The sequence below is a fragment of the Festucalex cinctus genome, chromosome 16 (assembly GCF_051991245.1).
Source record: "Festucalex cinctus isolate MCC-2025b chromosome 16, RoL_Fcin_1.0, whole genome shotgun sequence".
In the NCBI taxonomy this organism is placed as follows: Eukaryota; Metazoa; Chordata; class Actinopteri; order Syngnathiformes; family Syngnathidae; genus Festucalex; species Festucalex cinctus.
The window spans coordinates 11607209-11624769 of NC_135426.1; the positions used below are offsets into that span (position 1 = coordinate 11607209).

The 17561-nt window shown below is 40.8% G+C and overlaps 1 protein-coding gene across 4 annotated transcripts in view; it reads right to left on the minus strand.

The window, feature by feature from the left end:
- LOC144003168 (uncharacterized) overlaps positions 1-17561 on the minus strand; it is a 199899-nt gene that overhangs the window by 49978 nt on the left and 132360 nt on the right. The window contains exon 4 of one of the 4 annotated variants that reach the window (XM_077499099.1): positions 8492-8589. The exons of the other annotated variants lie outside the window; for them this stretch is intronic. Coding sequence (XP_077355225.1) covers positions 8563-8589 — 27 coding nt within the window. The 3' untranslated portion in view covers positions 8492-8562. Of the gene's footprint in view, positions 1-8491; positions 8590-17561 lie in introns of those variants that run through there. 4 annotated transcript variants of the gene reach the window in all.

Below are 17561 nucleotides of genomic sequence, written 5' to 3' on the forward strand. Positions count from 1 at the left end.
ACCATAAAAGTGGTAAAAAATAATTTATTTCCATCCTCAATTGGTCCGTGAAGCATTATGGGATGAGGTCGTCTCCGCCCTCTCGCCAGGGGGAGTGACGTCAGACAAGTTACGTTTTCAGCATGCACGAGTCGACTCGAGTGTACACACTGGAATAGCGGAACAAACAATAATTAGGAATTAAGGGGATTTTCATTTTCAACCTGGATAGATTTTTATTTTTTGTATTATAAAAAGTATTTATGTTACAAGAAGTCAAGAGAGTCTGCCTATTTTGTTTTTCATTAAAAAAAAAACAGCTTTATTTTCATGTTAAAAATGCACTTTCAATAAAGTATTTGGAACTCCGTTTCTACCGCATTATTTTTATGTTGAGGTTGTGTTATCGGCAGCTGCTGAAAGTAACTACAAAAGTAATTTTTAATCTAACAGTTACTTTTAAAATCAAGTAATTAGTAACGCAATTTAGTTACTTTTAAAACCAAGTAATCAGTAAAGTAACTAAGTTACTTTTTCAAGGTAACTGTGGCAACACTGCCAATGTGTCAGTAAAAACTACTTCGCCATTTTGCCAGAAGCCAGAAGAGTGATCGTCCTATTATCAAAAAAGGCAGCATAACAAGTGTACCCTATAAACTGTATGCAATATACTGTATCTCCATATAGCTGCGGAGAATAGCAAATTAGGCTTCAATATATCACACATACCAGCTTCATAAAACTAATAAATACTGACGAACAATAAAAGCACTGTACATGCGAGGACGGAAGGCTGCGACTTTGGGGAGTACATTTTCCCTCGTCGTCGCCTCACAGAAGCCTCCAGCTTTTGACCAACGTTTTAAAGTGCACCAGAATCCAACCTAAGTGCAGAAATGACTCCCCTGAAATGATATGCTTTTAAGAACAATTACTCTCAGCGGCGTGCTGAGCAAGCTGAGCAAAAATAATAAAATAAATAAAATTAAGAGAGGGAGAGTGGCTGAGTGGGTCGACCTCAGCCGTGATTAGCATAATTGAATTTCAAACGATCTTGTGGAGTATTGAGGAAAAAGGGAGACATTGAGAGCGTGTAAATGGTCCGCACAGTTGGCACACCTCTGCAAATATCATCACTGGTAATACAGTGAAGTGGTGTGCTGATGCGTGGGGCCAAATACAGTGCGTTGGTTGAGGGTCAAAAGGGAAGGCCGTGCAAATCAAGTGGAGGCTACAAGTTGCCAGTCATCTTTAAACCCCTCTGCTAGTGAGCCGGGAGCTTAGTGGGGTGGTGTCACACAGTGATGGATGCGCGGAGAGGTGTGGCAGTGGGGAGGCCCGCTTTCTCCCCGTGCCATCGCTCAAGCAGGCTCCCCCTGGAGGTGTGCGGGGCGCCAGCCCATAAGCGTGCATATAAAATCACATCTCTCGGCAGGTGGTATCCCGTCCTTGGCAGAAGAACAAAAAGTCAAATTGGCATACATTAGTTGGCTAGCGTCCCCGAGGACAGAGGTGTTTTTAGTCAGCCGTCACCAGTCAAAAGTCAGAGGAGGCCAAGGAAGAGGAGAGAAAACGATTTGGCTCAGCGGCAGAACTTTTCACAACGAAGCAGGAAAGCAAGTCATTTTTCCTTGGACAAGAAGCTGGCCTCCAAAACAACATATGCTCACAAGGATGCTTAGATATCTCCCTGGAGGCAAATTGAACTGGCAGATGCTGGCCAGAAAAAATAACAATTTTGGATCCATCGACGACTTTTTAAATTGGTCTACATGACAGTAGAAATCACTCTGCTGCTACTGGCCACACACACACACACACACACACACACACACACACACACACACACACACACACACACACACACACACACACACACACACACACACACACACACACACACACACACGCGCACACACACACACACACGCCAAGTTGTCTGCATGGATGAAATTTTGGCTGATGAGATCCAATTCACCTGCACTGCAAAATTTGATGATTTAGTTCAACTCATGTGGTTTGCGGACACCAATTGCAATGATTCTTTGATGTTTAATACAGTAACTCAAACTACAAGTATTGAATAAAATATTACATTTGACTAAAATTAACTCAGATATTTATTATTTAAGTAAGACAAGGTAATTAACTTTTTTGGGCAGCTTTCAATTTTGAGGCGATTGGGTTACTTTTACCCAAGGTTGTGTTAATTACGGCATTTGGATTCAGCAGAGCTGAAGCTGGTCGTCATTTTGGACAGTTTTTTTGTCTCCTGAATTTGAAGTAAATTTAATGTAACGTTCTTGGAAAATGGGTGTGTTGTGTCAGAAAGGATATCTGGTGTAAAACGGTACCAAACATATCATGCGGATGGTTGCTTCTTCTTCTTCTTGCTACAAAATGTTGGTAATAAAATTCCGCAGCTACAGTATATCTAGTAACCCGTTTCTTGGTAGCTTTAACTTAGAAGTGTCGGTAGTTGTACCCCTTCAACCCAATGTGCTGAGTTAAATAACCCTTTTGGACCCATGATTGTGTCAGCTATTTAACCCAATCCGGGTTACTTTTGCCCCATCAGTTTGAAGAACATAATATGAGTAAAATGATAAAGCGCTTTTCTACCTTCAAGGCACTCAAAGCGCCTTAACACTGTCTTGTCATTCACATACTGATTCACAGCAACAAGAGCAACTGGGAGTTCCGGATTTTCCTTATAAGGACATTTCGGCATTGCCCTCTACCACCTGAGCCATGCGGCACATATGGGCTGATGAATCAAATTGCAGTCTATACTATACAATCCAGTGGAGCCCTTGCGACCATGTTGAAGTGTCCTTCAAAAAGATACTGAAATCCTACTTACTCCTGATGCTGTCATCAGTACAAAGTAAACAAGAGGAATTGGGAAAAGCTGGAATTATGTTATCTGTACTAGGCCCACTAAGAACGTTAAAAAGTGTCATAACATCTGAGTTAATACTCTAAAAGTCATTTTTTTTTAAATGAGTGACGAGCTTCTTTTTATTTATTAACATGTAGTATGTTTTGCCTTTACAAAGACTTGTAGCACATGGTTGTAGGTAACCACTGTTTACCACCAGATATGGTGGATGGGCACACCGAGGCAGAAGCTGCTGTCGGTTGCGATAAAAGGGGCTTCACTGTAATATGCAATACGCAAGCTGTGCAGAACGGTGGAACCTCTTATGGAAGTAAATAAGGTGAGTGTCTGTGCAAAACAGCTCTACTGTCGCATGTCATTAAATTGTGCATGTGTACCGAATGTTGTAAGGTCTGAGTAAAAAATGTGACCTCCTATTCATCTCTCCCACTTGGTAAAGATGACAAAATAATAGCCGACGGCACATTTTGCATTGATTTGGACATAACATTGCAGGCACATTTTGACAAAAATAGAAATATGACAGACTGTTGACAGTACGCAATGTCACATAATCTCCCCCTGAAGGACAGCCATCAAAGATCAATTTATTTTCCTAAATGCTATTCATACAGCAATGGCGGCCAGGCGCCCGGGGATGCCACATATCAGCGCTGCAATCTAATGTTCACACAAACAGATTGGACGGGAGACAACGCGGTGACACAGGAGAGGTGATGGAAAACAACAAAATGAATTGAAGAGCTGAATGGAATATGATTTGAAAGGGGGAAAATGGCAAAAATATTTCACTTTGCCCTGGAACGCTAAACCTTGCTCTGCAAGATGAATTCTCGCGGTATTTGTGAGTTCACAAACTCTAGAGAATACATCTTGTACTTGGCCCGTTGATATCTACCTGATCTGAACCACTGGTGGTTCGCACCGATCACAGAGCGACGTGTTTTGGGCGTGATATGCCGCTGTGACAAAACCAGGAAGCCAGCGCCCATGCCGGGGCAAACAAACAAGCCTGCCGTGGATGGATGGACGCTGCACTTAATGCCGTTCTTGCAGAATTGCTCACCATTTCCTTGTTGAACAGCGAGAGGCGTTTTGTGCATTTTTAGCTGGTAAAGATGTTTGTGCCCCGTGGCCGTGATTGGTCAAAACAAATGTGCACAATGCTGCACCAATTAGCTCGAAGTATTGTACAGAATGTCACACCTTTACAGAGTAAATCCCCATGGAGCAATCCCAGATTTATATTGTGGAGGTTACTGGAAAGCAATATTTGATGCTATACTTGAGGAAGATGTGACTCCATTGTGATGCCACGAACCAACAAGACACACAGTAAACAGATCGCTCCAAGAACTGTACAGTGGAACCTTGAGTCATAAATTTAATTTGTTCAGTGACTCCGTTAGCAAACAGAGGTAATGTTGGAATTGAACTAATCCGTTTCAGACAGGTTTACTTTGTTTTTATCAGTGTGAGTAAAGTTCAATATAGGAATAAGCGGAAACACTTAATTATGAAGAATATGGTGTTCTCCAGAAAATGACTGTGCCATAATCACTGGGCTAGCTAGCTAGCTAGCTAGCTAGCAATTCCTCCTTCTTTGAAGATTGAGTAGTACCAAAGTATCTCCAAAATATTCAAAAGACAGTGAATGAGATAAACTACTTCACTAGTCCACTTATGAGTATAATTAATAATGTAATATCATTACCGGTTTCCTATTATGAAGACAATACAAAGGTTGTTTCTCTGGAACAGTAGAATGTGATTAGGGGATTTAAGTGCAACCAGTAATTAAAAGCTAATGACAAATGTTCCAGAGTAAACATGCTTTCAAACACTTTAAGTAAAAGCTGCAACTTGTGCTTTACAATTGCTGAGCACATTTGGGAGAGCGAGGCTTTGTTTAGTGTCCCACACGCCACAGATCACACCCTCCCCTCCATCTTCTCGCCCGTCCACCTTTTGATAATTGCAGTGCAGCAGACAGTGTGGTTGCACTTACACTTGTGCCAAATCGCAGACACTCTGGACAGGGCTCAAAGCAAACACCCTGAAAGTGTGAGGGAATTAGGGAAGACAAAAATGCTGGCAGAATCCTTTTAGAAAAGCCTAATATGATCGGGGGCTAGGGAAAAAAAAAAGGATCAATACTATCAGATATGAGGAATGGTCTTAAAGAAAACCTTTCAAAGTGTCAGATTCAATAAACGACGGCGCTGGGTTAATTAGCCGCTGTCATGGCGGCAGAGCGCTGCTACGTGACCTTGTGCAAAATTAACATTCGCACTGAAAGCACTTTGCACTCAATCTCATTAAGACGTTCATGGTTGCCATGCAAACCTAGCCGTACACTCATTACTTTTGTATTTATTTATCTCTGATCTAGTGTGATATTTTACATATACACATTATCAGGCTGTCAAAATAAGAATGAGTTTACAATCGACATTCTACATGCTGCTGCATTCAAGGATAAACCAATAAACACTTTTATTTTCAGCTCGTCAGTCACTTGCAGGTTGTCCACATTCCCGTAAAATTATTAAAAATAATCAAACTCATAACTGTCACACAAACGTTCACGTGCATTTCGAGGTATGCGCCTACACGGTTTTGCTGTGTGAGTTTACTATGACTTCTGCTTGCAAAAGATTGTGGGCAACGGTGATTAATGAGTCGGACTAAAACCTAAATTGTATAAAATGTGAAGCAATGTTTCGGATAGGATTTAAAAACAAAATCTGATTAATCTGTTACAGACACCCGAACGTATTTAAACAAAAATCTAATAGAGAACTAGATACTACAATTTCTGCATAAATTGTGTGAGAATGCTGAAATATGACATGAAAAAATATGGAAACAATGAATTATATGCAATGATATTAAAATATATGATGTGAATTGGCTGAATTATGTGTAAAGAACTGCATAACCAAAAATAATAATTGAAATAATGTGTCAATGCCTCAGGTTTAAACTATTGTTTAACATGCAGGCAATGTGAAGTAAATCTAAATGACTAACAAGGGGAAAGAGATGAGAGGTGTCAAAGCTCACTCCCCAGGTGTCACCATCATAAACGACAGTGAGGCCTAAAATACACAATTTGTAGAATGATAGGTGCCGGGGAGTATGTCCTGCAAAATGCCCGATCTCTTCAGAATTTACAGCATCTGTAGCAGTGTGTCAATAGCTGGGAAGCAAAGCGGGTGCACTACAATTTCCTTCCTCCATCTCATCCCCGCTGTTACACTTCATCGCAAATGTCCTCGAGACAACATACTTTTACATTTCTCTGGAGAAATAAATTGTTTGGATACCAAAAACACATTATGTCTTACAACTTGTGCATCGATCACGGGAGACTCAGTTGCTGAAGAATGTATATGGTTATATTACAAGATAGTCACAATATCCCCCAAAGCCATGCACCTCCACATATGCTATAAAAAAAAAGTGTGATATCAAAATAACATTCATTAAGAATTATTTTTTTTTTTAAAACTCATTATCATATCAGCTCACTTTGTCAAAATGCGCTTCATTAGCTGTGACAGCTGCCTCAGGTTCTTGTATACAATTTGCCATCAAGGGGAATGTTGTCACCTTACAACATTCCTGACAGTACCACATAGATGGCACTGTCAATTTAAAATACATTTTTTGATGATAAGACGTTGAATCGGTAAGACTACCGAATGAACAATTCTGAGCTCTTAAAAAATAAATAAATAAATAAAAAATAAAAAAATAAAAAAATTAAAATACATTTTTTGATCACCGCATCCCCTTGGGTGCATTTAATCGTTTTCCTATCTAACAATTTTTTTGATCCATCTGTGCAATACACTGCCCCTCACTCAAATCAAGATCAATATTGTACAGTGTACAATACATTTACATTTAAAATGTTCAAGCTGGGGCGGCACGGTGGTCGAGTGGTTAGCACGTCTGCCGCCCAGTTCTGAGGACTCGGGTTCGAGTCCAGAGTCCGGCCTTCCTGGGTGGAGTTTGCATGTTCTCCCCGTGCCTGTGTGGGTCTTCTCCGGGTACTCCGGTCTCCTTCCACATTCCAAAGACATGCATGGCAGTTTTTTTTTTAGGTGGTAGTTGGTGTAAAAAGCCGGGAAACCGCTGGTTCCCTCTTAAAAATGGTGGGTCAAAAGTAACGCAAAAGCTAACCCAGTGTTAAGAGTCAATGCGGGGTTATTTATACCCAGTGCATTGGGTTAAGGATTTGACCCAGGACATTGGGGTCAAATTTTGATCCAACAAGGCATAAAAAGTGAGTGAAATCTAGCAAGAATGAGGTTTCTGGGTTATCTATTAGTATAGCTGTGATCAAAAACAACACCAATTTTACTGCCAACATTTTTTAAGAAGAAGAAGCAAAAACTTTCCACTGTCAGTTTGACACAGCAAGTCACTCGCATGATGTTCGGCACAGTTCCTTGTACACTGGATGCCAACTCACCCATGTGTCCATCTGTCTGCCCTGATTAGGATTTGGACGCCGATACACAACATACACCATTCTATGAATCTACAACCAAACTCTCTGAAATGGCGACCAGCTTCATCTCTTCAGCCCGCTCAAATGCAATCCCCCAACTCGATCTACCGGGTCCAAATGGTTAACCCAACTTTGGTTAAAAGTAACACAATCTGCTCAAAATTCGCAGCTACTCAGCAGTAGGGATGTAACAATATGGGCAATATCGTGATATTAAAACTACCACAATATCGTCGTCGTCATGTTCACAATATTTAAAAGGAACACATCTGTTAAAAAAAAGTCAGGTTTATTTCTATTTGTGCAGTTTTAGCACCCTCTAGTGGCTAGTTTATTAGTGCAATTTTCATTAGGGATGTTTTGGCCTTCTATGTTTAAAATCTATGCTAATTGTCAGATGAAGGGGAACCTACTTTGCTTGTGAAGCGATTAATGTGTGCTTGCATTAGCAAGTAAGTGCCTCACTATTGTTATTAAAGAATTTAGGTGGTTTATATGCATTGCTGTTATGTACAAAAGTACGATATTGTGCTTTTTTTTTAGTATGAGCCTTTTTTTTTTTTTTTTTTTTTTTTTTTTTACAATATAGTGATCTTTTTTAAATATCGCCAACCCCCCAACAACATCGTGATAATTATCGTATCGTGACCTTTATATTGTGATAATATCGTATCGTGATGTTTGGATATCGTTACATCCCTACTCAGCAGGTGGGTCAGAAAACAACCCAGCATTTTGTGTGTGTGTAAAGACTCACATAAGTAAGCTGCGTGTGTCGATGTCATCTCATTTCAATTAGAAGGAGTCGAAACTAGATGCGGAATTGTTTTCAGTGACATAAAATGTCATTTGGATAGTATTCAGTAGTGGTGCTTATTTTCCACACATCAGAGGCCCTGATGGCTCAAACAGTTGCGGTCCACCCCTTGTTCGCAAGAACAAACATCATCTGAGCTCAAACCACTAGAGAAATCTCTTACTCAACTGGCCTGCTTGTGATTTTGGAGAGGAGGCGGCGGGGAGGGGACTTGGACGCGGCTCTATCGCAGTCGCTGCGGGGGGGTTCTCGCCCGCCTGCTGGTGTCAGCTCGGACTGGAGGCCAAGCACGTCGGCGAAGACCCGTGAACGCAAACGTGGGAAGGAGCCCTGCTGCTGCCGCTAGCCTGTCACTGCCGGTGCGGCCGCCTGTGTAAGACACGGTACGGCGAGGAGTTATGTAAGGTAGCTAGAGAGGATAAGAACGAGGTTCTGTCCACCCACCAGGATGGATGAAGTGTGTTTGTGTATTATCGTGTGTGTGTGTGTGTGTAGTGCCGGCAGTATTACTTCATGTGTTGTCCGCTGCTGCTGCTGTTCAGTGTGCTGCTCACGTCCAACAAATGACCCCAACCTTTGGAGTAATGCAATGGAAGGTTTTAAAGTGGCACAACTGAACTTTGGATGAATTGCCTCATATTTCAAATATTTTCATGTCTTGATGCAACACTCAGGATAGCGGAGAAACAAAAGGAAGGCTGTTAGAAAAAAAAGTGAAAGATTTGAAAATAATCTACAAAACATTTTTGCTCACCCATCTCTCTTACATGGGAGAGATGGAGGAGGAATAATGGAAAAGCTAATGTATATTTCAGCCTGTGAAGTGAATGTGATGGAGATGCATGATGACGATGACTCATGCGTATAATGAATAACTCCGGTGTACAAGCCTTCAAACTCATGTTGAGATACAACGTCAGACTGGCACCCGTGCTGTTTAATTTCACATTCTTCCCCGAGGCGTGTCAGGAGATTGTTTTCATCTGCCCAAATACAGAATTTATACGCCAGCTTTCTAGCGTCTGTCGTCTCATTAAATGGACATGAAGCGAAGCAAAGCAAAGCAGATTTTTGTTTGTTTGAGTTTGAGTGCAAACAACTCTCGACAACAGGCGTACGTGGGCAACTGGTGGCGGTCAGTGGAGTGGCCCTCGATTACCATATTTTCCCTTCAATTTTTTCAAAAGCTGACCATGCGCCTTATAATCCAGTGCGCCTTATATATGGATCAATGTTGAGCCGCAACAGGTCTGCACGATCGGTGACGCGCATGCGCAGAAGATCCCGCCATCTTGGATCGCTAGCTAATACTAATACTTTACCTCAGAGAAAATAAAAAAGAGCTGTTTATTCATTTTGGGAGTGAATGGAGTTGTCAGAAAGGTGGTTTGTAATCTATTAATAAAGTTTGACTGACCTATCTGACTTTTGTTGACATTCCCTTTAGCACAGCACCATCTAATGGATGCATAACGTAACCCCAGCCTCTACTGTAGCGCCTTATATATGGAAACATTTGTAAAATATGTCATTCATTGAAGGTGTGCCTTATAATGCGGTGCGCCTTATCGTGAGGAAAATATGGTAATTTCTGAAATTAAACATGTTTTGCTATATCGGAGTAGTCTTAAGTTGTAATAAGTGTTGACTATTAGATGGCAGGCATCGCTCACCAGCAATTGCAACCCCAAGACTCTTCGGACTCATATTGGGTGAGGAAAATTATGATTTTCAGGTAAATGTCCGCCAAATTTAAACGCAAAACTGCCTAGTTTGCTTAAGATGCTATCAGGCATGAAAGATTTCAACATAAGTTGCCACTACAACATCAAACTCAATCAACACAAACAACTGCATCACCCCCACCCGCAAGAACCATTGACAGTGGATATGTTCACTCCAAGTGTTACAAATGCAAAAGGTGGCTTGGGAAGCAGCTGTTCAAAGTATGTTTTTTTTGTTTCTTCAAACCCTTTGTTGTTGAAGACTGATTTTTATATATAAGAATTTAAGAAATTAAAATATATTGAGCTACTGTTCTGCACATTGGTTCAATTAAAAAAAACACACACACACACACAGGCATATGCACATATTGTGTCCTTATTTAAAATGGCATTTTTGTCAAACGTGGTTCAGAAGAACACAATCCGAATGCCCCATCGTGCTGATGTCATTTAAGTTGACCATCTGTACACACGTATGATTCATCAGCTTGGATTGTTTTGTTTTTTTTCAGTCTATTTTAAGATATCAAGACTGGGTAAATCAGTAAATCAGAGCCAGTCCACATGATCCAAGGTGGACATCAGACATCCTGGTTAAGCTGCATTATGCATTTATGGACAGCGGGGTAATCAAGGGGAAGAGGAGTGTTTCAAATATGAAAAACCTTATTCACGGAACTGAGCTCAACAAGGCGCAACGCAGATTCATCTGTTTGCATTTTGACTTTGGGAATGCCATCTGAGGAATTTGGTGCACCCCATGCACAGAGACATGTTTGGTTTGATGATGAATGTTGTTGCATGCTTCCCATGTCTACTGAACATTACTTCAGCCTTATTTCATATTCATGTGCAACACAACAGAAGTGAGCACTGGGCTTGGCAGACGACGTTAGTACTGCTGTTCGCCCTGATGACAAATGCATGCATGGGGATGGGTGTGATACAAATGGAAAAATCACAGTGCTAATGCACCACTGCTGGGTCAAAAATAACCCAAATTGGGACATAAAAGGGCTGACCCAACTTTTTTTTAGGTTATTCATTTAAACAAAAGAGTTGGGTCAAATGAATAACTTCCAAAACATACCCCAAATATGGTGTTGTCTTATACAAAAATTGTCTTATACAAAAATTGTGTTGTTTTGTGGGTTATTCATCTGAACTATTTTTCTTTGGTGAAAATAAATAACTCAAAAAGTTTAAAAAAAAAATGCATTCCAAAAACAGTTGGGTTAATAATAAGCCAAAATTCGTATTAACCATTAGCCATTTTAACAGCCATTTTTGAAAATTTAAAAATTTTCAATACCCACGCGATATTCCGTTCAACAATTCTATAAAAACAGAATCTAACAAATGACAGAATAGACTCCCTGCTTTTTGCCCTGTCCCGTTCTTTTATAATTGACAGTAGAAAAATGTAGGTTTGCCAAAATACAGCCATTTCTCCCATGGAAGAAAATGGAAAATGGAGAAAAGTTGTTTCCAAGTTTGACATTTACAGTGGAGCATAATAAGATTCTCCCCCATTTATCCCTGCTCTAAAAAATACAATTGACAAGTATACTTGTCAAAGGCAGTGAATGAGTTAAAAAGATACTTGTACAAATATGGTGTTCATGGAAGAGTAGTCAGAAGAAAACCTCTTCTACATCCTCACCAAGAAAAATCAGTATTTGAATTTAAAGAAAAGCACCTCTGTTCAACTATTAAAAAAAAAAAAAACAACCCAAAACAAAACAAATAAAAAATTGCTCCAAAAAAAATTGGTTGAAAATGAAGAACCCACAACTTTGTACAACCCAGAAACCCACACAACTCTAAACGTTGGATTGTTTTGTGGTTTAACCAAACTTTTGTGATAAATGAATAACTCAAAGTTGAGTCAGTCACTGTTTGGCCCATACTGTGCTATTTTTAGCCCAACTAATTTCTCATTCTGTATAGCCTTGGTGATGAAAGAAATTACATTTTTCAACATCCCATCCTGTCATACACTAGAGACAAACAACATAATTGTACACTCAATTCTATTCAGTATGAGCCATTAAAATAATAATAATTAAAAGAAAAAAAGGTTCTCTACAAAGTGTGTAATTTTGATTGACACAGAGCTAAATTTAAGATAGTGTTGCAACAAAGCCTCCATAGAGCTACAAGGTAGGTTTCATATTACTGAATTCAACGTTAAAGACTTTTCCTGTCCCGTACTGTTTATATGAACCGTAACGGTTCCATCATGAAGTGCATTCCATGCTCAGATACAAAAATATATAGGAAAAAAAAAAACGGTCCCATTTGACGTGACAAAAACAAGACCAAGGGCACTGTTTACTGTTTGTGTGCAACGTGTCGTTTTTTTCCTGGGGTGCACCACTTATTTCTGTGAGTGTGCTCATTTGTATCATGGTGACTCGCAGTGTGACACAGTGGCAGTCAGGCAGACTGGAGGGTGGTGTGCTGATGCTCTTCTTGCACTACTGGTGAGGATAAGTATGTTTTGCACTATTTCTACGTTGTCCTTGGTCAAAGAAGACAAACAATGACTTATTAGCCAACAGGCAAATTGTGAAATGTGTCCCCAAACATGGCATAGTTTCCAAAATTAATGTGTGGCCTTGAATTTTGAGTCAGAGCAGTAATGTGATTTTCTGTGTCAGGTGAAGCACTTACGTTGCCCGTCACATACTTTATCTGTAATTGACTTAGCATAATGTCCTCAAGTGTTCATGAAAACGGATGGACAAGACCCTCGAGGCACGGGAGGAATCAGAAACACACCTGAGCGCTTGCTCCCAGCTGTTGGTCAGGGGAAAAAAAAAACTCAAATAACCTGCATAACACTATCCGTTAACTATTTCTCTTTCGGCGTGTGTGCATATGTGCTCAAGTCATGTGACAAAGACCTCTCAGTGCACGTCTTGAGTGGCTCCCCACAATGCTGCTTGTTACACTGTTGTCTCATTATGCTCCTTTGTGTGTCCTCGGTGAAAAGCCCGTGATGATTATGCAAATGCACCATCAGAGAGCAGCGTGGATAATTATCTCTGCCGAAGAGGAGGCGCTGTATCTGACAGTCCTTCTGCGCAGGAAGTTGAATTTAGTCCTTTGTGATCTTTATTTTTCCACATCTCCATCACCCCATGTATTTCTGGTTCTACAGATAATGGCAGTGTCAGTTCAATGAGGCTCTAATGAGTGCAGCCGGAAGGTATAGATGCATATGAACAGGACGCCTTCGTTAACTCTTTTTACTGCCAAACGTTATCCAAAAAGACGACTACAGTGCCATCCGATTCAAAGCATTCTCACTCACCTTTTCAAGCAAACCGAATATTGTGTGCTCTGACTACTTAAACATGGATACCATATGAAAGATTGGATTCCATTTTCTTATGAGAAAAAAAAAAAGTATGAGTCTACCTTATTCCGTTCTTTAGTAATAAATGAAAATAATTGAAAATACGTCATTTGAGTGACACCAAGCTATAAGAGAATAAGAGAAAAAAATAAGGTGAAACAAGCTTTTTGTGAAAATATACATTTTCTGAACAACAGTGATTTTGACACTAATATTGTTTGTTTAGCGACACTCTCTGAATTTGATTTAATGTGACAACTGCTTTGATCATTCACGTCATCCTTGAAAACTTTGTATTTCCTAAGCTCCGCCATGTTTTCATGTCATTTGATCCACGAGAGCCAATTGAAAAGAGATACAATGCTGCTATCTGCTGGCCCTCGTTAGTGGGTGGTTATTTTTTTCAGCTCGTTCATGAAACCAGAGCTTCCCAAGAAATTGCGCTGCCCATTGGGAAAAAAAAACATAAAACAAAATTAACGTCAATTAACGTCATTAGCGTTACTCGTTGGGATTTCCGTTACTGTTAATTCACGTTCTTGGCAGGAAAAGAGTTAACCACACATGACTATGTCTGATGTAGGCATTCACCGATCACAATTTAATCATCACATTTAATCACTTAACCGTTCAGCCGTGCTCGTCACTTCCTGTTCTTGTCCCGTGCGCTGATTCGCTAGCTAAAGCCTGATTTATATCTCTACGTTTGCTCTCGCGTTAATGACCGGCGTAGATCACATGATTTACGCGAGCCATGAATTTTAAGTGCCGCGTAGCTCGTGGCCGGCTGCGGTGCACACGTCGCCAATCCTTGGACGTCGTAGACGGCGGGGCGTAGCTCGCTCGTGATTGGTCCGTTCGATGGCGTACTCTGCTTTTTTTCCTTTTCTTTTCTTTTTCTCTCTCACCGCCCCCTCGCCCAGATAGTTTCCGTGAAGGAAACGGTTTGGCGGCACAAAACGACTTCCTGCTCGGAGACCACGGCTGTGCATGTGGATATGTGCCTGGGACGAGAGGCGGAAAACAACAACAACCACCAAAAACTGTGTTCGCTAAGCGCGTGGCTATTGTGTTTTGGCGAGTTTACGGCCGACACCGGTGCAAATTGGCAATTAATAATTGCCACGGTGATGAGCCGACTTTCCCCCCGGCTTTGTTTCGTGTTTTTGTATTAAATTGAACTTCCTGAATTCGTCAAAAAATGCAGAGGAATCTCCACTCTGTGGCGGCCCAGCTGTAGCAACAGCCCGACTTGGAGTCAAACCACAGCAGACACGGATGTGTATTGCGCACAAGTTGGAAGGCAAACGCACAAGCGGAGCTCCGCCGTAACGTCTCCGCGTGAGCCTCAAGCAGAAGTACCGCCTGACTCAGACGCTCCGACAAATGGCTCAGACGTTACGACGGCGCATTCTACACCAGTCAGATGGTGCATACCAATGCACAGCCACTTGCCTATAGAGGCCTTTAGTCAACTCACAGCAGAAGAGGACAGTAGCTAACGTTTACAGACATCTGCCGAGGGGGATGAAATCGGTTTTAGTTCAAAAGATCGGCACATAACTGATCCCCCAAAATTAAGAAATTGGTCCCGACACCAATCTGGACTGATCGATCACTGCACCCCTAGTCTGAAGATGTGTGGAATGTTTCTTTTCTGATAAACTGGTGTCAAAGGACCTCGAGAATAGCCCAAGATGGACACAAATGTGAGATTCAAGGTGCTTGCAATGAGCAGGTCACGGGGAAAAGGCGTCGCTACAAAGATTGTCCTTGCATCTACTCGGCAAGCCACTTCCTTTTAAGAACACTTCCTTAAGTGTGCTCCCATTTTCAAAGAACTACACCCAAAGCAAAAAAAAAAAAAAAAAAGTACTGTAGAGTTTACCTCTGAGATTGGCTTTTGAAATGATCTATTTCCATTGTTGTAAAGAAGAAAGTCATTTCATCTCCGAGCAATCGGAACAATAGGTGGAAAAATAAAAATGCTCGCAACTCCGTTGGGTGCTCGGCCGCAGTCATCGAGGGTACAAACACAACATCAATCACCGGCATGAAAAGTTGACATCAGATTAGAAAAAAAAACGGAATAAAAGTCCATTTGTCAAGAAAGACAGCAAACTTCCTTGAGTTCTTGCAGCCGGCTGGATTGCTGCCAAAGCAAACGCAGCAATCGAAGAGACAGAGGCTACGATGCATGTGTGTATCTGCGAGCAAATGCCATACTCCATTCTCCTCTCCGTTTCATTTCTAACGTTATTATGCTGGCTAATGAAATAATCCCGCAACAATGCACAGCCTAATGCTCTAATCAATGCCAATTAAAGTGTGATTCTTTCCTACTGTTTGCTATGACAAAAACACACAAATCATCAGGTCGGTGTTGGCTCCTCCTCACCCACCTCCATTTCATCCCGGTGCATGTTGGACAACTAATAAACTAGCGAGACACCTAAATGGAAGAAGGGATTAAAAAAACAAAGTGGAGGGCACGCAGCGTTGCTGGAGAGGGCTTCTGCGCATCTCAGCATGTCTGAGGGCCATTAAAATACTTAATTACTGACGAGACGTCTTCCAGCAGGAGTAACGAGCAGAGACCGTACAACAGACAAAACCACAATGTCACAAAAAAACTATTGAAATGCAAAATCATCGTTTCAATTTAAGAATGCCAGTGGCACGTTATATAGCACAACCTTGAAAAAGATGTTATAAAACCAAGCGATGTTCAGATGAATACTGTACTACTAAAAGAGCTCGTGAAAGTGGTCACCGCATAGCTCCAAGGTCCAATCTGTTTGTGCTCCGACGGTCAAACAGATTGTTTTGCGGGCCAGCGGTTGATGGAGGTCTGCTCCATTTGCCGCATTGTTTGCAAATTTAATGAGACGTCATTTTAACATGGATTTCATGAGGAATGAAAACACAGACTAACGGCTATCTGCTCCATGAAGTGCATCCTTGTTATATGCCGGCTTTGCTTTCAATTAGCATTTAGCACAATACACAGTGAAACGTGTAAACATAAGCGTTCCTATAGTATACAGAATAAACGGAATAATATTTGAGGATTCGAAGAATTTCTGTGAAACATCACAAGTCCAGCTGGCTAATTAAAGGGCGCCAAACCTTCTTTTCATTACTTTGTTCCTCTTCGATAAGCTTTTGTTTTTCCCGTGAACAATGTGGAACAGGGAGATGGCACTCTCCGGCTAAATATGGGCCTTTCATCCGGCTTAATGCCACAAATGGACCTCATTGTCTTGAAGAATTCGATTTTCTGCCACTGCGGGGCCCGACTTCTCCAGTGAGGGGGGCCGTTATCAACGCCACTCAGGGTGCAGAATTGAGCAATTGAGTTGTGCCCAAATCCAACCACGAGAAAGAGCCACAGAAACGGAAATTACGGAGACAAAAAGGTGCTTCCTACGCTTAAAACTACTGGGTCAAAAGGAACCCAAATTGGGTGAAATTGCTAACTCAGTGCTGGGTACAAAACCGATTGTATACCCAGCACATTGCGTTGAAGATTTGACCTATACTAAACTACCAATACTGATAAGCTAAAGCTACTAAAAAATGGTTTATCAGATTTCCAGTATAACTTTGGTTAAAAATAATACTAATTTTCTTACAAACTAAGAAGAAGAAGAAGCATCATTCCTCTGTCAGGGGTCACCACAGCAAATTACTCACATATTAAGTTTTGGCCCACCCATTTTCTGTTGGTAAGCTAGCCGCGAGTGAGTGGGTTGGGAAAACAACACACATTTTTTAGTGTGCAGGATAGGTTTTTTTTTGTTTTTTGTTTTTCTACCCAAAGCCACACAAAAGAACATTTTAATAAAAGTAAGAAGAAGATTAAAGTTAGCTACACTCTAAAAACACTTGGGTCAAAAATAACTCAAATTGGGTCACTAAGAGATTGACCCATATTTATGAATTATTCATTTAACCTAAAAAGGTTGATCCAAACATTTTTTTTCAGATTTTTGACCCAAATATTTTTAACCTGTTTTTAAAGTGTGTGTTTGCTTTGCCACAATTTTCAGCTGAATATCGTACCACAGCCACACAATATCCTGTATATCATGTTGTGCCATGTTGTGCCAACTGACTTTGAGTGATCCTCAACTCTAAAAACAGTTGGGTCAAAAATAAGCCAAACGGAATTGAAGAACTGACCCAGCTTTTTAGTTATTTATTTAACGGAAAAGGTTTGCTCATGTAATTAAAATCACAAAATAAAT